Raw genomic sequence first — 24,364 nt, forward strand, 5'->3', positions numbered from 1 at the left:
GTTCTTAGCATTCTACCTTGTTATAATTCTTAAAGCATTCCTATATGGTATGCCAGTATCACTGTTGTAGATGGCAAGCTGAAGTGAAGAAGAAGAAGAGTTTGGATTTATATCCCCCCTTTCTCTCCTGCAGGAGACTCAAAGGGGCTTACAATCTCCTTTCCCTCCCCCCCACAACAAATAATCTGTGTGATGGGTGGGGCTGAGAGAGCTCCAAAGAACTGTGACTAGCCCAAGGTCACCCAGCTGGCATGTGTTGGAGTGCACAAGCTATCTGGTTCACCAGATAAGCCTTCACACTCAAGTGGCAGAGCAGGGAATCAAACCTAGTTCTCTAGATTAGAGTGCACCTGCTCTTAACCACTACACCATGCTGGCTTAAGAATGAATGACTTGCCTACAGCAAGTTTGTAGCAAAGGTAACTTTTGAACCACGGACCCCACATTTCAGGCTCTTAGCCAGCATGGTACACTGGCTTCTTGTTAGTCATTAACATAGTGAATGGATATTCACTTATAATCAGGGATGTAAATTGTTACTTCTGATCAATGTGTTTCCCTCTTGTAGCATTAATAGATTGGGGCCTCTGTGTCCAGTTCACATGTTCGAAGCCTGTCTACAGTGTGAATATTTTGGACTTTATTCCTTGTTGACTTCAATCTATTATGTTGTTTGAGCAGTATTACTTTCATTTTAAAAGCAAGACAAGCAGCAGTGATAAACCACAACCTTTTTACTTGAAAATGTATTGTTCGAAAGCTGTATGGTGATAAAGTATTATATACTGTTCTAGTACAATTCTTGGACCTTTGTATGACTTGTCCTGTTTAGTTCGGTCTGATCTGTGTTAATCTTCTTGGGCCAAAGGTGACTGTGAATAGGGCACAGTGGAAAATGTTTTCATCCTTGTTGCATATACTGTTGCATTCATAAACAATTAATCATATTTATCGCACATTTGCCACTGAGTTCCAATTATTATCCCTGAAGTTTTAAAGTTCCTTCTCAAATTATTATAAAACATGCTTATGAACTCATTTGAGTTGATTGAAGAAATTTTGACCATCAAGGCATGTATATTTGTTTTCATTCCTTAATGGGGAGCATACACACACATCCACATGCATATTCTTGATCTGACAAATGTTCATGGCCTTTTTATGAAGCCTGGTTGTTCTTTTGGCAATGAATATTATATTAGTGAATTACATTAATTGGTAAATTGTTTCAGCATTGTTTTATCCTTTGTCTATTCATAGAGTTTTAAAGCAATGAAACTGATTAAACATAGCAGAAAATACCTTGGGGAAGAAGTAATTTGCCACTATTTATCCAGTGTACATTTTTCCCTGAAGAGGTGTGATGGCCAGACATATTTTAATAGCCTTGGACAGTTGAGTAAAAAGAGCAGTCTAATAAACTGCATTGTGAAAGAGACATGACTATAGGCTGTTAGTTCTAAACATCTCTGTTATTAATTGAATTTGTGCACCCAAGAAAGCCATACAGATGTATAGCAACAGAAAATCTGGATTCAGCAATGAAACAAACCTTCGAGGAGAAGTGTGGACAGGTTGATACCAGCAAGGGTTATTCCTGATCCTGAAATGAAATGCTATATGTGAGAAGAGGGATTTGATTACATTGTTCTTGCCGCTCATTCTACTCTCCTTTCACTTCAGACTTCCCAAGACAGCTGTTTTCCCCCTTTGCTGTAGAAGTGTCTTGTCCTTTCCCAAATACTATTTGGTCATAGGATTCAGCATCACTGGTAGGTGAATGACCCACTGGTGAGAAATGAGGGCATCCTGCTACGCCACTGGCCAGAATCCTTGCCGTTAAATGAGTCCTTTTCTTCTTCTCTACTGTGGAACTCCCCCAGCCAAATTCCCTAGTGATTTAGGGTAGCTATTTTGTCAAATGATACACCTACATATTTGCTGGTGGGTTTTGGATATCTACTGAGACAAAGGTATTATATAGTTTTGGCTTGGTGGAAGACTGGCCCTAGGTTTATTTATTTTCATTTATAGTCTGCCTTTCTCACTGGGACTCAAGGCAGATTACAAGTACAGTAGAACTGTTCCGTCAATTAGTAAGCTAGTTACAAAATATGAGAACATTTTGAATCTAACAGCAAGATTCCTGGTTACTTCTTTACCTGGAGTTTATGCAGGTCACATTCCAATACCTTGTTTTGGGATGGGGAAACCATATGAACACAGGAATCTTATTAGTGGCTGATGTTACATCCCATCTTGATATAGACTGGTAAAGTGCATGCAGACCAATGCATTCGCAAAAACGTGTGATGAAAGATGATGTTGAGCGCAGTTTTCTAGATGTAGCTGACTGTTTAGTAGCTGAAGGAAGGAGAAGTAGAATGAATGCTGGCCCCATCTGTGAACTGGCTCATGCTGATTGATGTAAGTCAAATGAGCAAGCAGAACAGGGATTTGTATCTCACTAGTCATGAGATACAAATTAGTCTTAGCAGAAAACCTTCCCAAACTGCCCCAGAGGACAACTTGATCGACATGATAACAGACAGCAGGTCTTGGTACTGAGAAGTTATTCTGCCTCTCTTTTTTTCTCTCTCCCTCTAGGTGGAATTCTGAGCAATCTTTCCAGAAACCTCAAATGCTCTTGCTGGATGAAGACTAAAGTGAATGAGCTGAATTAGGCTGGACAGTTTTCCACACACAGTTATCTAAAGAAATGACACTGATACAGCTAAATAAACATGAGTGGCCTGGGTGATCCTAAATGCAGAGAGGAAGTCATCTGGTTTCAGCATAGAGAGTTGGAGAGAGCAAAGAGCCTCCTGAAATACTGGGCATGACCCCTGCCCGAGGCTCTTTTCACATTGTGCTACTGTCAGTGCCCAACCCAAGCAGTGCAATGTAAAAAGGGCATTGGGTGGGTGGCCACAGCAACATGAACCCTCCATGTCACCATTTATTGGCAGAAGTCAGAGGAGAGGAAGAAGTCATGGGACCCTGCTATGTAAAGTAAAAGGGATGCATGTTAGTGTAGAATTATAATGCCTTCTTCACAGCAGTCTCTGTAACAACTGAAAAAGTGTTCATCCACCCTATTCCACACATGGACATATCCAACATCAATTTGCGGACTTAGTTCATGTGCCATTTGTTGATTTTTTTTATTGGTCATGTGTTTTAGTAGATTTAATTGAATGCTGATAAATGGTAAAGTCTGTATGAAAAAAGTTTTTGCTAATTCTAGAAGCAACAAATACGTGATAAATTGCTGACATACAGTCAGATGTGTGGTCAATTCACAGTTCAGTCCTAAGAAGAGATACCCCCTTCTTAGTCCAGTGAAATGAGGAAGGTTAGAGGAACTCACCTGGTTCAGATTGCACTGTTACTGGACTGTGAGTTGTGCACACCTTTTCTGTCCTTGCAGTTGCAATTGGGAGATAACTTGTTGGCTGACATATTATTATGTATTTGGTTTCCAGATGCTCATTCAGATGGTACTGCTGTTTGTTTAAGAACTCTGTAGACAGTATTAAGTTAAGGAAATCATCCACTACCTTGGTATTCTGTACTTATTTGAGACAAGTCCCTGCTGTTGAAATGCACCAAACTGTTCCTGTTTCTTGTGACTACTCAAGGATAATAGAGGCTGCTATGAGTATGGTTCATTTTTCTTTTTGAATATAAAACATCTTTATTATACAAAAAAATTCCTGCGCTGGTGACAGTGCTGAGGCTTTGCCCACATCCAGCCCCACCGTTTTCCATGTAGGGTTCGTGGCGCGGGGAATGATAGTGCCCGGGGATCACAAGCACACAGCAACCCAAAAACAAAACCCGCAGACTCCACTGCATAAACATGGGGGGGAAATATACCACGGCAGTGTCTGGGAAAGGGAATGGTGAAGGGGAATGTGAACTACCATGGCCCCATGCTGGGAGGAACTGCTCTTGGGTCTTTTACCTGGGTAACAAAGTTTGTCCCTATTGGAAGGAATTTACTTCCCTTCCAATCTTTTCTGTCCAGCACTGTTTGACTAACATATGTTGTCCCCTACAGAAAACTCCCCACTTCCCAAGAGAGGAGAGGACTGCACGAACATATGAAGCTGCCTTACGCTGAGTCAAATCATAAGTCAGTCTAGGCCAGTACTGTTGTCTCTGCCTGACAGCGGTTCTGCAAAGTTTTGGGCAGAAGTCAGTCCTAGTCCTCTTTCAGATGCCAAAGGTTGATCCTTCTGCATGCAACTCTCTGCATGCGAAGCATATACTTTTCCATTGAGCTATGACTCCTCCCCAAGAATTTGCCCTATACACACAGCTCTTTCTGCCCCATTCCAGAAAGCACTGTATTTTCCATATACAATGGATTCTAAAGTTCATATGTGCTTCCAGGAGTACACTTAGGAATTCCACTGTCTGTCCCACCCAACAGGTGCTACAAATGAGAGTGCTATACCCCATATAGGTCAAGTAGAATCCAATACAAAATCCTCAAATTGGGTCCTTTAACTCTGTGAACTTTCTCTTTTACTATGGGAAGATCCTCCACATTGTGAATCCAGCATTTCAGAAAGAACAAGAGGTTTGGGCGAAGGGTCCTGGTATCTCCACTCCCATGGGTGATGCTGTGTAGGAGCCTAAGGGCATGGAAAGGGGGCAGGATTAGTTGTGCCAGGGTGCCAGGTATGGCAGTGGAATTAGGAAAGGGCAAAACATGCTGTAGGGAGGGGGTCACCCAGTGTCCCCATCAGTCCCAGCCATTGTCCTTCACCATGTGTGACATTTCAATAATATATTTCCCTTCTTTGTATTTCTGGCTGGTCTCGAAGGCTTGTTCCTGGCAAATGAAGAAATTGGATAACATGAGTCTTTCTGCTTTGGTCATCTATTCACCTTGCCCTCCTCCCACACCTATATTCAAATGTAGAATTGACCCCCCTTGATTGCAAGTGAGGCAATGCAACCCACAATTAACAACCCAGGTGAAAGCAGACTTTCCATTAGAGACAGTATCATAGCTAGAGACTGGCATCTATAATGCTCCATGATTTTGACAAGGACCTTTATCTTATGTGTCGCATTTTTATCCCACTCTTCTTTCAAGTGGTCAGGGTGACATACATATTCTCCTGCTCCATCTTATCCTCACAACATTCCTGTGGGATAGATTAGGCTCAGGCAAAGTGATTTAGAGTGCAATCCTAGAAAGCGTTACTTCCTTCTTAACCTATTGGCATCAGTGGTCTCAGAAGGATGAAACAGTGTTTAGGATTTCAGTATTAGTAAATTTCATAGCACTGACAATTTGAACCTTGGTCTTGCCTGTTCTTATCTGAAACCATAAATCACACAGACTCAGGAATAGTATGAGGAAGCTGTTCTTCCAACTGGGGTAGTGTTATCTTCACACCTGGGAAGGATTTGCAAGAATCATGTTTTGAGCAGGCTACATTGTTATCTACAAATTTAAGCTACCTATATCCAGTACTCACATATTTCCAGCCCAATGTAGTCTTGCAGCTTTCACAGAAAATATCGGCAACTGAATGGAGACCAGTGAGCAAGAGGCGTTGTTCCGCTGGACCGCAACCCACATTAACCCTGTAGCCAAAGAAATTACAGGGCACAGACTCTCATTTTATCCTTATCATTGTTGCACCCTGTTTTCCTTCACTTTCTACACAGATCACAGAAAACTTGGTGGGGAGTCTTCTGTCCTAAGACTTTTTTGGGGGGAAATCTACAAAAGAAATGCAAATGCCATTAATCTTTACTGATGTAGGGTGTTTGACAGACTAATTCATTAAAAGTTTTCAGCAGCTATAATAATGCAGCAATTTATACTTTGGTTTATTAATATCAGAACACTTGCTTTCATTTCCTTGGTCAAAAACCTGCTAAGCAAATATTTTCTTAAGAAATTGAAGTTTCACCATCAAAAACTATGTTAGGTTGACACTTTACATGTTTCACAAACAGCAGCCGGCTCAGAAATTTGATGACAGAACATTGACAACAGAAGAGATATTCGGAACAGTTGCACAGCGGCCTCTAATGGCCAGGGGAAGTAGCTACAGAACAGTGAGCTTCCTAAAAAATGTAAAGACTAGAACACACTAATGCTGAACTGAAGAATCACTGCAAATTGCCACACTGGTATTGGGGTAAGAATGAACGTTCAGGCAGGCACACCTAATTTTAGTTAAGATCTTGCTTCTCTTCCTCAAGCTAGAATTGGTATTGTGTATTCAGCTATAATGCATGCCACAGCAAGGCTCTATGCAGCAGTGATGGAAGTTTTCTTAAAGTTCACTGTTTGGTCAAATGAATTGTGGGGTGTCCAGGACATGCCATTAGATACATTTTCTATAAACCAAACATAGTCTCCAAGCGAGCTACAGATAGATGCAAATAAAGGTCTACCTATTGGCTGAAACCAAGAGCAGTCACGTTTTATCACAAGGACCACCGGCAACTCTCTAAAGTATGATAATTCTGGTCATCCTGACAGTCTCTTTCCAGTGGCAAGTTACCACAGACAACTGATGCCCTGTTGGGAGAGCAAGGGACCAAGGTGAAAGAAGGCTGCAGAACTGCATTCCTAAAACATTAGGGTCAAGGGTCACCAAAAGACTGACTGTCTCCTGTTATTATTTCCAATTGATTTCCACTGGGGAAAAAAGTTACTTTCTCCAGTAACCTGAATGAATAGGTTTTGAAAGAGAGGAGGATGAGTGAGGAAAAGAAGGTCAGACCTGGTATGATTTGGTCTCTTTCCATTTCATCCATGACATCAGACCTACTAGTAAATAGACCTTGCTTTGAGATGAAAGATACCAGAACAACATTTTTTAGATATGCACAGGTGGTTACACTGGAAGTTTCACACCCTTCAAACTCAGAGAAGCAGGAATAAGAGCTCTTTGGCATCAGTTGTTTGGATGATTCCTCTATTGTTCATGTTCTTCAGCCTGATCTTCACCAGTTTTTGTCCTTATCTGGACAAACATGAAATGAACAGTTCATCTAATTAGATGTTATTTATGAAATGCTGTCACCTTATCTATGGAAAGTGAAGGATTGGCCAATAACTAATACAAAATATTCACAGAAACTCTCCATAAACTGTAAAATGTAGGCTCTTTAGTCTTCTCCCATATAACTTAGTCAATTGGATCCTTGCTGTTGCCAGTCTCATATATTCTTACCACTGAGAACAGTGCAACTATATTTAAGGCAAAAAACATTCATTGCATTCATTGAAAATGCTGGGGGGAAGAATTAGGACTAATAAAAGGAAACACTTCTTCACGCAACGTGTGATTGGTGTTTGGAATATGCTGCCACAGGAGGTGGTGATGGCCACTAACCTGGATAGCTTTAAAAGGGGCTTGGACAGATTTATGGAGGAGAAGTCGATTTATGGCTACCAATCTTGATCCTCTTTGATCTGAGATTGCAAATGCCTTAACAGACCAGGTGATCGGGAGCAACAGCCGCAGAAGGCCATTGCGTTCACATCCTACATGTGAGCTCCCAAAGGCACCTGGTGGGCCACTGCGAGTAGCAGAGAGCTGGACTAGATGGACTTTGGTCTGATCCAGCTGGCTTGTTCTTATGTTCTTATGTTCTTAACATTCCAAACAACAGCTTGCTGGATTGTATTCAGTAACCACAATATGGCAATGCTGCATCCCAGCCTATGACTTAGTTTGACTGACTTGGAGTTAGGCCTTCTCATTGCAAGAGCCACTGAAAAAATGAGGAAGAGAAGGAAAGGATTAGGGGCGGGGGTTCTGCCAAAATTATGGCATATAGCGCGGCACCTGGCTAGTCTCCTGCATCGTAACTGTGCACATGTGTATCGTACCAATAACAGCACTGTAAATCAGAGGTGCAATCAAGAATCCTCTGTGCGTTGAGACAGGATTAATCATGCCCTCATTTTGCAAAGCTAATAAATGATGCTTTAAAAGATAAGGAACAGTAGCTGAAGAAATTGAATAAAATAATTAAGGCACATGGTATTGATATTATTATTAGTTACTTGGTTAGGAAAGAACTGTTCCTACCACTAGGAATTTCAAATCAAATCAGGAGGATGTCATCCTTTCAGTAGTTTGAACCAGCACCCGAGAGAGAAAACAAAGATGACACAAAGCAAGATGCTGAGAATTTCTTTGTAATAGCCTGAGAGTGTTGTCACAAATCCAGCAGGATGATGTTAAGACAGAGGAGGAAATGGTGCGATATTAGGAAATGGCAATGAGGCCCCAGGAATGGAGACAGGATCTGAAAAATGCTTCATTTTTACTGAATTTGTTTTATTTCTGAAAATTGTCTCAAACACTGCTTAACAGTTGTACTTACTTATTCATAAGCACTTATTCCTAAGCCCAGATTGTGTTTACTCAGTTATGGGGAAAGTCCTTTGCATGGATCCAGACTTATTGTTGTTTTATTATCTCATATGTGCCAGAGGTTGGCATGCTGAACCCTGGCTCAAGTTAAGCTCTGTTTAGTGGTCTACATGCTATCATATATGTCCTTCCCCAAGGAACACTTAAATCCTTCTTGGGTGGCTTCATTTTTCAAACAGCATACCATCATTTAAAAAATCCTCCCTTTGCCTTGCAGAACAGAAATAACAGCTATTACTTTTTTCAGATATGAAACAAAAACATATCCCTATCTTTGTTCCTGTTTTCTTCCCATGTTGCACCCCTCCCCCCCCCAAAAAAAACCCCAATTGCAGGAGGACACTCACACAGAATTGAAAAGATAGGCGCGACCATGACTCCCCTGGAAGGACTGTGGAGATAAAGTACAGGAGTTATAACCATCTCCCTTGAAAGAGTGTTCAACCCCCTCCCAAACCCAATCACCATCCTTAAAGGTAGAGATCTCTGATATGAAAACTGTCAGACTGCATCTGGAAAGTGCTAGTGAAAGAGCCCCAAAAGGTACTGGTGTAAGAAGGGCCTACTAAGTTGCTGAGTTGGCCCTACAACGGGTAATCACACAGTGCCAGCCATCTAGTTATGTACTAAGCTGCCATTAAAGTTTGCCACCATGAAGCAGGGGCTTACAGACCTTGGAGATGAGCTCATCATGCTTGGCCAAGTGTGCCCGGCAATGGACACAGCTGTACGTTCGGTGGCACCGAGGCAGGTAACTGCGGAAGGTTTTGGTAGGGAGATAGGCAGGCGGTGGTACTGGCTCACAGCTGGGCATGACAGGCTGAAGAACGATGCCCTGTCGAGGTGGAGGGGCAGGTGCCGTGCAGCCTCCACACAAGCGGTCGCAAGTGAAGCAACGAAGCAGGTTGGCTAGAGCCGTGTTTCAGAAAAATGAAGTTTGGGGGGGCTGCACTGCCAGGGCCCCCCCAGATGAGAACCAGACTGAAAGGGAAGTCACCTGTGGAGAGAAAATGGCAAACAATTATCCAGCAAAGAAGCAGCCCTGAAAATATTTCATTGAAGAGCATTTTGTAGTTCTTCTCCATATATCTTGCTTGGAGTAGTTTACAGAAAATAGACTCAAACAAGTAAAACATATATATGGCATTCCAGACCATTGTAAAATGAAACTGTTTAGCAGAATGTTTCCAGATGAGTCATCTGGGGTGGCTGAGAAAGGTATACAGTGTGACTTCTACTATGACTCTGCAGAGGAAAGCAATGGCATCCCCCCTCTGCTTCTCACTTGCCTTTAAAGTCCCTTGCTGGGGTCGCCATAAATCTGCCGCATCTCGATGGCGTATTACACACATATACCCAGCTTCGAATTGACAGTTTTGAATGTATAGTTTTAAATGTATCAATTTTATTGTGCTCAAATAACATTGTAAGCCGCCTTCAGTCTATTCGAAGAAAGAAGGATCAAAAATACCATAAATAAATAAATATGAAACTAATAACAATAAATCAGCAGGTTAAAATATTGTGAGTTAAATAATTGCTTCATGTTCTGTCAGACCCTTGGGAAGGTGCCCTGAACCCCTTTTGGAGATAGGAAGTTGTCGCATGTGCAGTGTAGAATAAAGAGCTGCATGAATGTATCAGTTTGGAATAATTGCCACTGGCCCCCTTTCATATTCAGAATTAGTCTAGGCGTTGCAATGGGGTCAATCCTAAACATGGCTTCTCAGAAGAAAATCCCATTGCACTTGATGGAGCTTACTCCTAGGAAATTATAGGACTGCAGGATTCTCAAATCCAGCTCTAAACGTGAACTACAAAAATAGGTGTGGGAGGGGTCTCTACCTTTTCAATATGCCAGCTGGGTTCAAAAATAGGTTACAGAGAGTCAAGGGAATACTCATTTGTGTTAAGCACTTTTGAATATGCAGGATTCAAATCCCTAGTCAACCTGTTTTTCAAGTTGTTTTAGATTTTTCTTGTGAAGAGGAATGAACCGAGGAAATTTATTTACATTTCTTTTCTGATCAGTCCAACAAATTTATTTTTTAAAAACCTCGTAAATTAATGTGGTGGGGCAGACGCAGCCCAGATTGAATTCAACGGGGTTTACTTTCAACCTGGTGAATACATAATAGCATCCTTAACATTCTTGTTGTAAGGTTCCCACTTAATATAGTACCCCCTTCTCTAGAATGCCTACTTGGGTTTTTTTTAATGGCTTTTTTCCCGGATCTGTTCCACTCTCACATGATGCATGTTAATGTACCGTTACACAACATGTCACAGAACCCGAGTGGATCTGTCATGTGTGAACACATCGTGAAAAAGGACGCCTTGCCCAAGACGGTTGACCGAGCGATGGAGACGACCAGCGATTCGAATCTCTCCCGCCCATCCCGAAACCATTGCACTACGCTGCCTTGATGCCCACTGACCTTCAGCAGCCAGTACATTTTTCCTGCACCCACCCACAATCCGAAACCTCAACCCCTTCCTTATTATGTCAGCGAGAGAGCCCTCTATCGGGGCTTCGTCGTCATTTCCATTTAAAGTCTCCCGCTCTTCTACTTTCTATGACACCCGACCCTGCGAGCGCGCTCTCTGCCGGCACCAAGGGGCATTGCACTCCCTGAACTGACTTTCGTATGCTCCATGGGTCCGACGGATTTGCACCGGGGGCATTAACGTCTCTGTCGGTCCTGCAACGAAGAACGTGAGGCACGACGACGACGCCTGCAAGTTCAGGTCCCAAAAGCCCGGATCCTGGCCATTGCAGCTACCGTCATCACGGCGAAGCTCAGGCACCCTGCGTCTGAGCGATACCCTCCCCCCACCCCTGTCCGCTTCGTCTTATCTGTCCCGGAGCAAGGACGCGGGGTGGGGGGGTGGGGGTTGAGTAAAAGTGGGAGGAGCCGGAGCAGCTGGGGACCCCCCCCCCCGAATCGCTGCAGAGTCTGACTCACGTGGCTGCGTGCGCGAAAGAAAAACAAAGGCAGATTTGCTGCCGCCGAAGTTCCCCTAGGGATGTTGGCATAAAGAGACGCGGCTGGGCTTTGCAATGCTAACCGTTGCTTGAAGAAGGCCAAAGGATGGGTGGGCTTCGCCGAGCCAAGCGCAGAGGGCGGCAGGCAGGCAAAGTTTCCGCGGCGCCGTCCGTGCGGCCCCTCTGCGCGCTGCTCACCTTGACGCCCGTTCCCGCGGGGATCTGGCCGTCCTGGCGTTCCGCAGCCGCTGGGCGAGGGGTCGCGTCAAGGGGAGCGCAGCTTCGAGGTAGCCAAAGGGCTGCTTTTGTGCTCCGTCTGTAGTCGAATGTGGCTGTCTGTTGTGGAACTGCATCATAACATTGTGAGTCATCCCTCCTCTTCCCTCCCCCCCCCCTTCAGCCTCCCGCTACGTCAGAGAGAGGCCGGAGACACGGATCAGAGAGGGAGGGGGGCCCGCTGAGGCTTCCCAGGCAGCGATGCTGGCACAAGGGGGAGGCGCAGCGGGGCAAGAGGTACGGTGGGGCAGAAAGATCGGGGACGGGGGAGACGAAGAGCCAGGGGGTCGGTCAGGGGCGCGGACAGGGAGGCTCGGACGACAAGGATGGCGCTCTGGAGACAGACAGACGTGCAGGTGATAAATCCCACATTGCGCGCCTATGGCAAACTCTGACGCAGGAAGAGTGGAGAGAGACGAAGCTAGGGGTCACGGGCTGAAAATCTGCAATATCACTCTCTGATGCGCTCGTTTCAGTACCCCCAACACCCAACCAGCCTGCAGAAACCTCCGCCTGTGGCACCCCAAGCAAACATCACGGCCTGAAGCCTCCAAATCTCGATATTCCTCAACCTTGAGCGGCTCAAGTTGAGCCACCAGAAGCACCGTCATTGTTTGTCCCAACCTCCATCAGTAATTGCTCGGGGAAAAAGTCCGACAGACCCCACCCCCAATTTCAGGGATAAAAATTATGCACTTTTCAGAAGGGTACCTATGAACTGTTTAGCACCATTTAGATCAGCAATAGTTTGCTCATAGATCCCTGTGGGTGCAAGGTTATTTACTTACTTTATGTAAGATTTATACTCTACCTTTCTTCCCTCTCAGGGTCATCAAAGTGGCTAACAATTCAAATTAAAACATACGAACTAAAATATAATGTCTCAGAAAACAAAATGTATCTTTGTTACTCCCTGAACTGACAGGAGCTTTTCTGGTTGAAAGCCCAATATTCAGTATAAAAGGGTTAAGGTAGATATCCAGAGGTGAAAAGGGGCTGATTTGTGATATGGTGTAACAAATCAGCTTCTGTCAAGTCTTGTCTCCAGTCACAGTTCTGCATAAATCTTTGTTCCAACAGTTTCCAGAAACACCAAGTCTAGATTCCATGGCCTCTGTTCTCTAAAGCTTTACTACCCCCATTGTATGTAATACCCCCAGAAGATGCTACTGTAGGGATGGCAAAAGCTAATGGGTGCAGGCTTCATTGCATAGTATCAGCATTCACCATACTGACACCATACTGACATACACATCTAGAAATTTGTATGCACTGACACCCCCTTTCCAACCCTGCAGTTGTCATAGACTGAAAATCATTTAAGTAGGGCTTAATTCTAAATAATTGTTATTCCAGAGGACATTCATCTGATGCTCCCCAGATATGATATTTTCATAGGCACCTAACATATTTTCATAGGAACCTTTCCTTCTCATTTCATCAGCTAACCTTCCTTACAAACACATTTTGAATTGTGCAATACTGATGCCCAATTTGTCCCCACTAGGAATCTAATGCATCTAGGTTGGTGGTTCCTTTGATTCGTGATCCACCTGTAGAAACTCATAAAAATGTTTTTATGGAATCAACATTGATATTGTAGTTCAGTTAGTGAGCCAATGGTCTGAATATCCCAAACTCATTCTTGGCACCTTCACTCCACCAGCTCTTTGGACAACCATGATCAATTGTGTTGGGTGCAGAAATATTGGGAAGCTGTGGGTTCCTGCATCTCTCCTGCAGAAGGAAGCCAATCTGTCTGTCACTATGAAATGTTTTGAAGATAAATCTATTTTGGCTCCAATGTTATACTGTGCTCTAGGAAGCTGTCATTGAGAGAATGTAACCAAACTGTCTTAAGTATTTTTCTTCCTGTCTGTCTCTCAACAGTCGTTTAATCTTCTCCATCCTGGGCTGTTCATTTGGTCTTGAATTTAGACTATAGGCCCGTGGTGGCGAACCTTTGGCACTCCAGATGTTATGGACTACAATTCCCATCAGCCCCCTCCAGCATGGCCAATTGGCCATGCTGGAAGGGGCTGATGGGAATTGTAGTCCATAACATCTGGAGTGCCAAAGGTTCGCCACCACTGCAAGTATAGGCAGAAAGTCTGCATTCCCATCCCACACTTGATGCTGTTTATATTTGTATCAGTAGTGTAACTAGGTGGAATGACAGAGACATCTTTCCTAGATGCACTTTAGATATAAGACAAGATTAGCCTCAACAGTCAAGTTTTGATATACATGAATAAACAGAAAGTATATTCCAAGCTTGGGTGGCTCTGTGAGGGCAGCAAACTATATTAAATGGCACCTTGTGACTGATTGGGTCTATTTGACAGCCTAAAACTGTAAGATGCATTCTGTCACTGAATACTGCTAGGATGGAGAAACCAACTACTTCTGACTGGACAGCAGCAACCAAGTCCTCCCACCCCCCTTGCTCTACTGTTTCTGGACAGATTCACCATAGAGGTACAGGTACAGAAGGTGCAGTATATCCAAGCTATGGGAACTTGGAAGTTCAGAAACTGTAGTCTTAAAAATACATGAGCATTGGTATCATTCCCACCCCCACCCCCCAAAATTTTAGAAAAATGTCGAGACTCGAATAACTTCTGTTTTATAATGTGGAGGGTGTATACAAGACAGGAATTGGTAACTTTCCCTACTGGCTTCGGTGCATCACACACTTGGAAAAGCGACATCTCCAAAAATGCTTTTTAAAATGTTTAAAGTGTCTAAAAGAAATCATCTATGGTCCCGTGGATAAAAGACAAGAATGCCCACACTGGTATAATACTCTGAAGAAGTTTTTAAATTGTATTGTAAATGCTTTGGTCAAAGACCGTAAATAAATCTTACTCTGAAGAAGTCTGCCATAAGATCGGGAATTGATGCTAACAATAATCATTTTATGCCCCAACCCAGAGATCTCGCCTTTTCATGGAAGATGTGACATATTTCTCATCCTTTTGTATGTTTGACTTCTAAGGCTGCTGTGCCAAAAGCGAGTTTGTGCACACTTCACTGCATGAGGTCAGCACATACCACATGAGCTGCTGAACCCATGGCCACACAGTCCGAAATCTTTCAAAATCTATGGCAGATTGGGGGAAGTGCCTTTTAATCGTTTAGCTATAGACAGTCTGAAAGGTCGTTGCTGGCGCCGACGTAGTGGAATGGTACCATCGTTCACCAAGGAGCAGGAAAAGAAAAACATACTTGTCAAATGCATTCTTGCCCTTATTATTTGTTCAGCGGAACTCAAAATGAAGACATAAAGAGGTTAAAACGAAAGTAATAAACTACATTTCCCAAGAAGCCATGCACAGAGCACTCATGTCCCTCCTTCTCCCGTGAATTTCATGCGCGAGGGAACTGCATTTTCCGCACAATTAGGAAGGGGGGGGGCAGGTTCTAGAGGCACACGCGCAGCCGGACGTATCTCCTTACTTCCGGTGCAACCGGCACTTCCGCCGCCTGTTCTTCTTGGGGTGGCTTCGTGTGGTGTGGATCCTTTAGGTGGGTGTCTCTGTTCTCTGCTTCCCGAGGCTCGGGCACCGTTCCCTTGGAGACGCTCCGCCTTAAGGCAGCATTTTCTGCTGGGTGTGACGCGCAGTACCGCAAGGACAACAGCAGAACCGCCATGGGACCGTTCTTGGGGACCTCGGGGGGGTCGGTGAAGACGAATGGCCCCGTTTAATTCACCTGTAGGCTGCTTCTTACTGCTGAAGTAGTGGAGCAACAGTGGTTTGGTGGGAGTTGGAACGTTATTGAGTGAAGAGGGTAGTCGAAACGAAATACAAAGTGTACCCTTACCTGGAATACAACAGATAAATCTTAACGCTGGATTAAATCTGGAATAATCTCAGCCTCAGTGAAGCGAATGTGTAGGAATATAAACGTGCGGTACAGATTGGCAAGTGGCAGCTCTGGGGCCAATTCTGGCTCTCTAAAAAGTGTTATCTTCCCCTTCCCCCACCAATTCAGAAGCATAGTTGTATGAGAGCAGGTGGATGCTAATCTGGAAAACTGGGTTTGTTTCCCCACTCCTTCACATGAAGCCTGCTGGGTGACCTTGGGCTAGTCTCAGTTCTCTGAGAACTCTCTCAGCCCCACCTACCTCACAAGGTGTTTGTTGTGGGGAGAGGAAAGGAAGGAGTTTGTAAGCTGCTTTGAGTCTCCTTAAAGTCGAGAAAAGCAGAGTATAAATCCAAACTTTTCTTCTTGTTGTGTATTAATAAAATAATGTGTTATAGCCGTGAGTTTGCTCATGGTTTAACATTTATTCTTGGAGGGGAGGTCCATTACCCTAAATCTACTGGCTAAGCATATACCAGAAGTATAACCCTCTTGTCTGTAAGGCAGGCTGCTGCAAGCACAATCTTACAGTCTTCACCAATTAGTCCCTTTTCTGATTAATGCATGTTGACCAGGTTCCAGTAAACTACAGTCATCGAACAGGTCCAAATAACACATTTTTGTTGTGCTTGTACAATTCAAGGACTAGTTTAATCTATTAATGAAACATAAGATGGCAAATCCTCAGGGTTGTTAACCAATCTGAGAAAAAATTCTTTTCAGCCCCAATTATGGTCATTAGTTAGGTGTTAAATGTAAAAGTAATACACCTGTTTTGTGTAATTTTGTCAAACGTAACTGTTCTCTATAACTTGGATTTATAAATGGGAGAGAAAGGAAAATACATCTTCATTCCTCTTAATTGGATTCCATGCTTTATGTCCATAGGAGTTGTAAGGAGATCAAGATGGCAGAGGAAGCAGGGGATGAAAAGAAACTGGTGGCCAAATTTGAGCTGGAGAGGGAAACAGAGCTCCGCTTTGAGGTTGAAGCCTCACAAACTGTCCAACTGGAGCTTCTGACAGGCATGGCTGAGATCTTTGGAACTGAACTGACTCGCAATAAGAAATTCCCCTTTGATGCTGGTGCTAAAGTGGCTGTCTTCACTTGGCACGGCTGTTCGGTACAACTGACTGGCCGAACTGAAGTGGCCTATGTGTCCAAAGACACCCCCATGCTGCTGTACCTCAACACCCATACAGCCTTGGAGCAGATGCGGTGGCAAGCTGAACGTGAAGATGAACGGGGTCCTCGTGTCATGGTGGTGGGCCCCACGGATGTTGGCAAGTCAACTGTTTGCCGCCTGCTACTGAATTATGCTGTGCGCTTAGGGCGCCGACCCACTTTTGTAGAGCTAGATGTAGGCCAAGGCTCAATCTCTATCCCAGGCACTATGGGGGCTCTCTACATTGAACGACCTGCAGATGTCGAAGAAGGCTTCTCAGTTCAGGCTCCCCTTGTGTATCACTTTGGGTCCACTACACCTGGTACTAACATCAAGCTCTATAATAAGGTAAGAGGTTTGAAGTAATGTACTGATCCTCTGCATCCATCTTGATCCTGCTGGCATGTGAGGTGAAGTTTTGTTCTATGATAATAATATCATCAATATACTTATTCAAAATCAGTCAGATCTGAAGATATTTAAATCCAATGATTGGAGCTGTGACTTATGTCTTTCTACAAACATGAAAAGGGGGCTGAGTTGGTAGTAAAATATGAAATCTTTAAAAACTTAATTGGAAAATTTAAAAAATTCAAATATGATAAAAGAAGTGCCTACAACTTAAGAAAGATTCCCTTAGTGGTCCTTGCTAGGCAACCACAGTTTTCCAGGATGGGTTTCTGTGAGTAAAAATGCAGGGAGAGGGGGCAGGGTCCTTTCTTTTTTAAACAGATTTTTATTTTGAACAAAGAATTACAGAAAAAAGATTTTAAAAAGAAGTAAATATAAACAATAATAATAGGGTTCTTTCGGCCTTTCAGGAAGGACCCATTGGGGCCAGGCCTGAGCTTTTGTATCCCATCTTGCAGCTAGGTTTACCAGCCCCAGGTTAGGAAATTCCTGAAGATTTTGTGTCAGAGTCTGGAGAGGGAAAAAGACCTCAGCCAGACATAATGTCATAGCATCTACCCTCCAAAAAAGAAGAACAACGGTTGGATTTATATCCCCCCTTTCTCTCCCGTAAGGAGACTCAAAGGGGCTTACAAACTCCTTTCCCTTCCCCCCCTCACGACAAACACCCTGTGAGGTAGGTGGGGCTGAATTCCCCAGATAAGCCTACACAGCTCAGGTGGCAGAGCAGGGAATCAAACCCGGTTCCTCAAGATTAGAGTGCACCTGCTCTTAACTACTACGCCACTGCTGCTTCAGTCATTTTCTCCAGGAAAACAGCTCTCCGTCATCTGGAGATCAGTGGTCATTCCAGGAGATCTCAGGCTCCAGCTGGAGAATGGCACTCTTGGCCTGACAGCAACATTGGGTGACTTTATATCACCTGATTTCCATGTCTCCACTTGGCCTAGCTGCCTGCTACTGTTCATTAGCCACCACCCTATGAAAGCCAATGTGGCATAACAGCCAGAGCTTCAGAGTAGGATCTAGGTGCCCCAATTTTGAATCCCATCTTGGAGTGGAAGCTCACTGAGTGATTTTGGGCCAGTCACAAACACTCAACCTAACCTACCTCACAGGGTTGTTGTGAGGATAAAAAGGAGAGGAGAATAATGTAAGCTGTTTTGGTCCTCACTCTGGAGAAAGATGGGTTGTAAATTAAGTAAATATATATAATAAATGTAGCTGAAGATGGAAGACAGATAAGGACAAGCTGGTAAACTGCTGAGAAGGAGAGACTAAGGTAGGGAAAGGGGAGAGGATATGGGATTTGTCAGAAGGAAGGAAGGTTGAAATAATGTGCGGGGATACAGGAGAAAGTGATGTGCACCTCACAAGTCCCTGAGGGCTACCATCATGCAAGTGGAATTGGCCCAGTGGCTGGCACCACACAACTGTGCTACAGTTTTTCTTGGTAGACGCTGCTGGGGTGGGTGGGGAGAGCTGAAGTCAGAAGGGTAGATAAAGATATGTTTGCTGTTTGTTGGGAAGAACAGAGGGAAGTTTGAAAAAGGGAGACTATTGGGCCTTCAGGAGGAAAGAGGAAATAGTGGGGGAGGGGATAGAAGATACCCTCTGCAAATCCTTGCAGGTTCCCACTTTTCTGTATTCTAATAGCCAAACCTGAGAAAACATATGGTCAGCCAGTGCCGATTTCAGCTCAGAGGAGATATGATCTCAGGATCCAGTCCCCGACAATAATCTTGCTGATGCATTTTGGCCCAAATAAAGTTTCTAAACAGTTTTCAACAGTAGTCCCATCTAACCTGGATTTAATTACAGCATGGATCTCTTGTGGTTGGATCATGCTTATTCAAGAATAGCTGTAACTACTGTATCAGTTGAAGCTTTAATGAAGCAAAAGGAACTGTGTATTATTTGACTGTGTATCGCATATTGCTGTATGTATTATCTTGCAATGTAATTTCTGCATAATTTAACATGTCATGTTAATACTTACATGTTGTTTCAGATTTCTGCTTGATTTCAGATTTTTGCAATCTTGATACTATTACATTGTTCATTCAATGCCCAATCATGTTAATTGCACTGACTTACTAATGACTTTCAATGAGAAATGGACAATAACGTATGTAAAATTAAAAAGTAAGAGAGGAAGAGAGCCATAGCTCAGTGACACAATATGATTGTTACATGAATAATTTCTCAGATGCAACTCCAATTAAAAGAGTGGCAGGGCAAAGAAGCCCTCTTCCTGAGTCTCTGAAGCATCTTTGCCAATCAGGGTATACAATATTATCGAACTGCTGGACTGGCATTAACATACACTGAAGTGGGGCATCTACCAGAGTCCATGACTGTGGATCCCCCCACTTATTTGCTAGCACTTCACCAAGGCCCCTAGCTACACTCATTGCCTAGCAGTGGTGGCGAACCTTTGGCACTCCAGATGTTATGGACTACAATTCCCATCAGCCCCTGCCAGCATGGCCAATTGACCATGCTGGCAGGGGCTGATGGGAATTGTAGTTCATAACATCTGGAGTGCCAAAGGTTCGCCACCACGGGCCTAGAGCCACTTGGAAAAGGGCTGCAGTTAGTGGTGAATGTAGGCACTGGAAGAGCTCACAAGCAGGCAAGTGAAAGACATGTTGGCAGGAAGCATGTGGGTGGGGGGAAGGGAAGTGGTGTGTGTGTGTTGAATTGGTGGTGGGCAGAAGAGAGCAGGGGGAAGGGCCTGGGAACTTGGTGTCCACAGCCCCTCAAAACCTCAAACCAGCCTTGTCTAGGTGGACAGCTTCATACTTTCATAAATGGGCAGCAGAGCTTTATGCTTTTTGGAAAAGGTCTATGGCAGGGGTAGGGAACCTGCGGCTCTCCAGATGTTCAGGAACTACAATTCCCATCAGCCCCTTCCTGCATGGCCAATTGGCCATGCAGGAAGGGGCTGATGGGAATTGTAGTTCCTGAACATCTGGAGAGCCGCAGGTTCCCTACCCCTGGTCTATGGTAAAACACCTTGAATTCTTTGCCATTGTGGCAGCCAATCCATGTTACAACTATTCTAAATTTCTGCTGCTTCTTGCTTCTTCCTCTGTGCAGATCACATCCCGTTTGGCTGATGTCTTCAACCAGCGCTGTGAGGTTAACCGTCGAGCTTCAGTCAGTGGCTGTGTCATCAATACTTGTGGGTGGGTGAAGGGATCTGGGTACCAGGCACTTGTACATGCTGCTTCAGCATTTGAAGTTGATGTTGTAGTAGTGCTGGACCAGGAACGCCTTTACAATGAATTGAAGCGGGATCTGCCCCACTTTGTTCGAACAGTGCTGCTCCCTAAGTCAGGTGGAGTAGTGGAGCGGTCCAAGGACTTCCGACGGGAATTCCGTGATGAACGCATACGTGAATACTTTTACGGTTTCCGAGGGTGTTTCTACCCACATGCCTTTGATGTCAAGTTCTCAGATGTCAAGATATACAAGGTGGGAGCCCCCACCATCCCTGACTCATGTCTGCCCCTGGGCATGTCACAAGAAGATAACCAGCTCAAGTTGGTACCAGTTACACCTGGACGTGATATGGTACACCATCTGTTAAGTGTTAGTACTGCTGATGGCACTGATGAGAACATCTCTGAGACTAGTGTGGCTGGTTTCATTGTAGTCACTGGAGTGGATCTGGAGCGACAGGTCTTCACAGTGCTCTCACCAGCGCCTCGTCCTTTGCCCAAGAACTTCCTGCTTATCATGGACATTCGTTTCATGGATCTCAAGTAGACAGACTCCCTCATAAATAAAACCATTAAGATCATGAGTGGAACAGTGTTACGACATAGACTGGGGAAGGGAGAAAGAAAGGAATCCTCATATGTGAAGAGCACAATTTGGAAATAATCCTTTCTGTTTTACTATCCTTTAGAAAGAACCACTGAGTAGATAGGTTAGATATTTATTATTACGGCCTTTTGGCCAGCCAATAGTTTAAAGAACCACTGAGTAGAGTGGTAGAGGGTGAAACTGGGAAGATTTGTGGATTTGTGTTTATGACCTTTTATAAAAGAGAAAAAAGGTGTGTGAGAATGTTGGCTCACTAGCATTCTTCCTTATGTCTCCTTTCATCTGAGATTTCAGGCTCTGAAACTGGAATCCTTTCCTATCCTTTCACTGTTTTATCTCAGTGAGATTCTCTTGAGAGGGCAAAGTCTTTTATATTTTTTAAAAGCAATAAATTCCTTAAAAAGTTGTTGTTTTGATAAATAGGCATATTTGTGCTTCTTACATCTAAGTAAAGCCTTAACATAAATACATAAAGGGTAGGGCTAGGCAAGTGGAAATGTTTTTATTTGGCATACAAATTATAAAAATAATTTCATTTACGAGGTAGAAACATTCAAAATATTTAAAAAGAAAATGGTGGCCACTGAAAATAGTTGAGGAGTTGGACTTACAAATACCTCTGCCCGTTTTCATACCATAAGGTAGCAATTAAAAATACAGAGGGAAAAGAGTTACAAGAACCCATATTGTGATGTGTTACAGCATTTTAGTGTCAGAATTATCAGGAGATTAGAGTGTAAAGGCCAGAATTTAAAACTGAACTGAACAGTTATGTTTTCCAAAATGTGAGCCAGTATTTGAAAGTTCCTGTTGAATCTGAACCCTCTCCACCTCTAAATCAGGTCATTGGATCAGAGTACAGGTTTGAATTTAAAAATGCCATGTAGTGGCCCATGACTAGCCGCAACTATGATTAAACATGGCTATGTAAATAAATGCTTGAGATTATTTTTATACACTCTTGGAGTTGGTCCAGGCATCAGTGCTCCCTATCCATGCTTGAAAACATAGGCAGGATGGAGGGCTGCTGCTTAAACTCTGCAATTCAGTCTAAAGCAGACAGTGTAGGTAAACATACTGGTGAAGGAAGGGAGAAGAGATAACACTTCTGTTCACTTCAGGGTCCTTTCCTTCATGCTGTAGTTCTCAACCAGTCTCTGTAACTTTTAAAATGGTGGTTGAAACATTTTTTTCCCTTTTGATCTAACTGTCACTATTGTCAAAATTGTCAAGTTGTGAGTTCTCAGACAGTTTGCATTCGTGGCAGTTAGACCTGCAGAGCCCAAGCAATGCATAGTTCAGCTGTTTTGAGGCTCTGAGTTAGGTAGCTTCAACAGACCAAAGAGAGGGAATTCAGCAACACAGATCTATGTATTTTAATTGCTATCATATTGCTATTTCATTATCAAGTAATAGTTCATACTTAATATGTGATTGTTTTCTTCCCTCAATCCAGATTTGAAGTTCCCATGCAATTTGTAAGTTTTTATGTTTAATGTGTTTTTTTATTAGGCACTGAATTTCTCATATGAATACATTTCAAAAGTGCCATTTTAATTAATTCTGAAGTGGTTAGTACAGGTGCGCTGAAACAGAGACTAAACTTTTATTGACCTGATGTGAAGGGTTTTTATTCCCATTTTTTCTTATGGAGACAGTATTGATCACCGTTCAAAACAATCACCATTCAAAACAGTTTCGTTCACATCAATTCTATAAATGCTGGAATAGACGCTATAGTCAGTCAGGCAATCAACATTATTCTGCAGAACTTCTCGATGGCTTAAAACAAGGATATCTGAAGAACTGTCTTGAACAGTGTTTTATATCACTTTGGTTGGCCCCAATAAAAGGCAGTTCATAGATTATGTTGTTCTTGAATTTTGCCTGAGTGAAGATGGAGATGAAGCCTTTATAGTCTGCTCCCAGGCTCTGCTGTCTACTCACATTTTCAAAGTTAAAACAGTTCACCATTAGCTGCAGGGTCTTCTCAGCTGCAGTGCTTCAGATATACGGTAGCCAACTGGCTTAGAGAAAAGTGTCCTGTCCCTTTAATAGAGGCTTAATGTGTGGAAATGAGCAGCTTAAAGTTTTTCATGGTGAGTATAAGTAAATAACATCCCATTAGTCTTTATCAAAGGGATAAGACATTTTTCTCCAATCATGTTGGCAATCCAGCTCTGATGAGGAAAACTCCTGCTCTCAGCTATGAATCTAACAGTGGTTCTCAGCTTGGGGGTTGTGACCCCTTTATGGGTCGAATGACCCTTTCACAGGGGTCGCCTAAGACCATCAGAAAACGGTCTTTTTATATTTTATATATACCAATTTTATGGTTGGGGGTCACCACAACGTGAGGAACTGTATTAAAGGGTCGCAGCATTAGGAAGGTTGAGAACCACTGATCTAACATACAGCTTTTTCAATTTCTCTTTTCGGTCTATTGACTTCAGTAGACTTAGACAGCTGTAACTCTTCCTAAAATGGCACTGTTACTTGCCCGGATTTTTATGCAACTCGTATTTAAAACAAATCCCTTCTATTCTTGATATATAAGAACGTTGATCTATTTGTTCTGTTTTAATGCTATCTTTATAGTTTGGTTTTGATCTTTGCTTCATATATGGATGCTTATAGGCTGTGTTTTATTTGAGTTACCGTTGAACATAGTGAGACCTACTTATGAATAGACATACATAGGACTGTGCTGGAAGTTCATAAGTTCTAATTTTTTCCTGGTTTTGTAGATTAAAAAAATACTTTTTGAATGTTTCTAATTTTTATTTTGTGATTTTATTTTACTTGTAAGCACCTCAAGAACCACCTGGTTGTGAAGCGTGATATAATGTTTAAAAATATCTAGTACATGAAGTGGCCCTTTGAAAGGCAAAGAAATGCCTACTCTGAAGGCTTAGTTTTAGGCTATGGTTACTTAAAAAATCCCGTTTATGGCCTAAGCTTACCATATGTCCCGATTCGGCCAGGACAGTCCCAGTTTAAAGGGTCTGTCCCAGTGTCCAGTGTCCCGTTCTGGCTGCCAGAGCCACCTTGCCCTGGCGGAGAGGTAAATCCACAGGCGGCTGGCTGGTTGTCCCAGTTTGAGCCTAAGAAATTATGGTAAGCCTATTTCAGCCTAGTTCCAGTACATAAAAACTTTCATAGTTTGCAGCCTACTTCTTCACATAAAGACCAATGAAATCTAAGGTGCAACGAGGTTTGGGGAAAAAATCACACCCTTTTGATAGAGGCTGATTGGATATTATTTATCAGGTGATGTCATTTACCTCCATATCCTGAAAAGCTTAATCATATATTAAGCTGCTATTAAAGGGGTAGGACATTTTTTTTCCTGTTTGTTGGGAATCCTGCCCATAGCTATCTTCAACTATACGCTGGTAA

The 24,364-nt window shown here is 43.2% G+C and overlaps 2 protein-coding genes across 5 annotated transcripts; one reads left to right on the plus strand and one right to left on the minus strand.

Moving 5' to 3' along the window:
• Positions 1-719: 719 nt before the first annotated feature.
• Positions 720-11,897, minus strand: YPEL4 (yippee like 4). 4 transcript variants are annotated; one of them, XR_007243558.1, is made up of 7 exons: positions 11,393-11,897; positions 9,100-9,423; positions 8,774-8,817; positions 5,499-5,607; positions 2,163-4,843; positions 1,553-1,603; positions 720-872 (listed from the first exon to the last, which is right to left on the minus strand). XR_007243558.1 is itself a non-coding variant. In XM_048485254.1 (5 exons), exons 2-5 carry the CDS (start codon positions 9,238-9,240, stop codon positions 4,754-4,756), a joined length of 384 nt encoding a protein of 127 aa, XP_048341211.1. In that variant the 5' UTR covers positions 9,241-9,423; positions 11,611-11,897; the 3' UTR covers positions 3,663-4,753. The 4 variants fall into 4 exon arrangements, 2 of the variants coding, with proteins under 2 accessions (XP_048341211.1, XP_048341210.1); XR_007243557.1 differs by having other exon boundaries at positions 1,553-4,843; XM_048485254.1 differs by lacking the exons at positions 720-872; positions 1,553-1,603 and having other exon boundaries at positions 3,663-4,843; positions 11,611-11,897.
• Positions 11,898-15,090: 3,193 nt separating this feature from the next.
• On the plus strand, positions 15,091-23,737 carry CLP1 (cleavage factor polyribonucleotide kinase subunit 1). The gene is made up of 3 exons (XM_048486580.1): positions 15,091-15,216; positions 16,444-17,068; positions 20,234-23,737. The coding sequence occupies exons 2-3, from the start codon at positions 16,463-16,465 to the stop codon at positions 20,903-20,905; spliced, it is 1,278 nt and encodes a 425-aa protein (XP_048342537.1). The 5' UTR covers positions 15,091-15,216; positions 16,444-16,462; the 3' UTR covers positions 20,906-23,737.
• The last annotated feature ends 627 nt before the right edge of the window (positions 23,738-24,364 follow it).

The sequence above is a fragment of the Sphaerodactylus townsendi genome, linkage group LG02 (assembly GCF_021028975.2).
Source record: "Sphaerodactylus townsendi isolate TG3544 linkage group LG02, MPM_Stown_v2.3, whole genome shotgun sequence".
Taxonomy (NCBI): domain Eukaryota; kingdom Metazoa; phylum Chordata; class Lepidosauria; order Squamata; family Sphaerodactylidae; genus Sphaerodactylus; species Sphaerodactylus townsendi.

Bases quoted from the DNA above. Each gene is read 5' to 3' on its own strand.
- CLP1 (XM_048486580.1), top strand. From the start codon at position 16,463: ATGGCAGAGGAAGCAGGGGATGAAAAGAAACTGGTGGCCAAATTTGAG. The intron at 17,069-20,233 runs GTAAGAGGTTTG...TCCTCTGTGCAG, and splicing joins ACATCAAGCTCTATAATAAG to ATCACATCCCGTTTGGCTGA.
- YPEL4 (XM_048485254.1), bottom strand. From the start codon at position 9,240: ATGCCCAGCTGTGAGCCAGTACCACCGCCTGCCTATCTCCCTACCAAA. The intron at 5,608-8,773 runs GTGAGTGTCCTC...CTTTGGCTACAG, and splicing joins GCCTATCTTTTCAATTCTGT to GGTTAATGTGGGTTGCGGTC. The intron at 4,844-5,498 runs GTGAGTACTGGA...TTCATTTGCCAG, and splicing joins CTACATTGGGCTGGAAATAT to GAACAAGCCTTCGAGACCAG.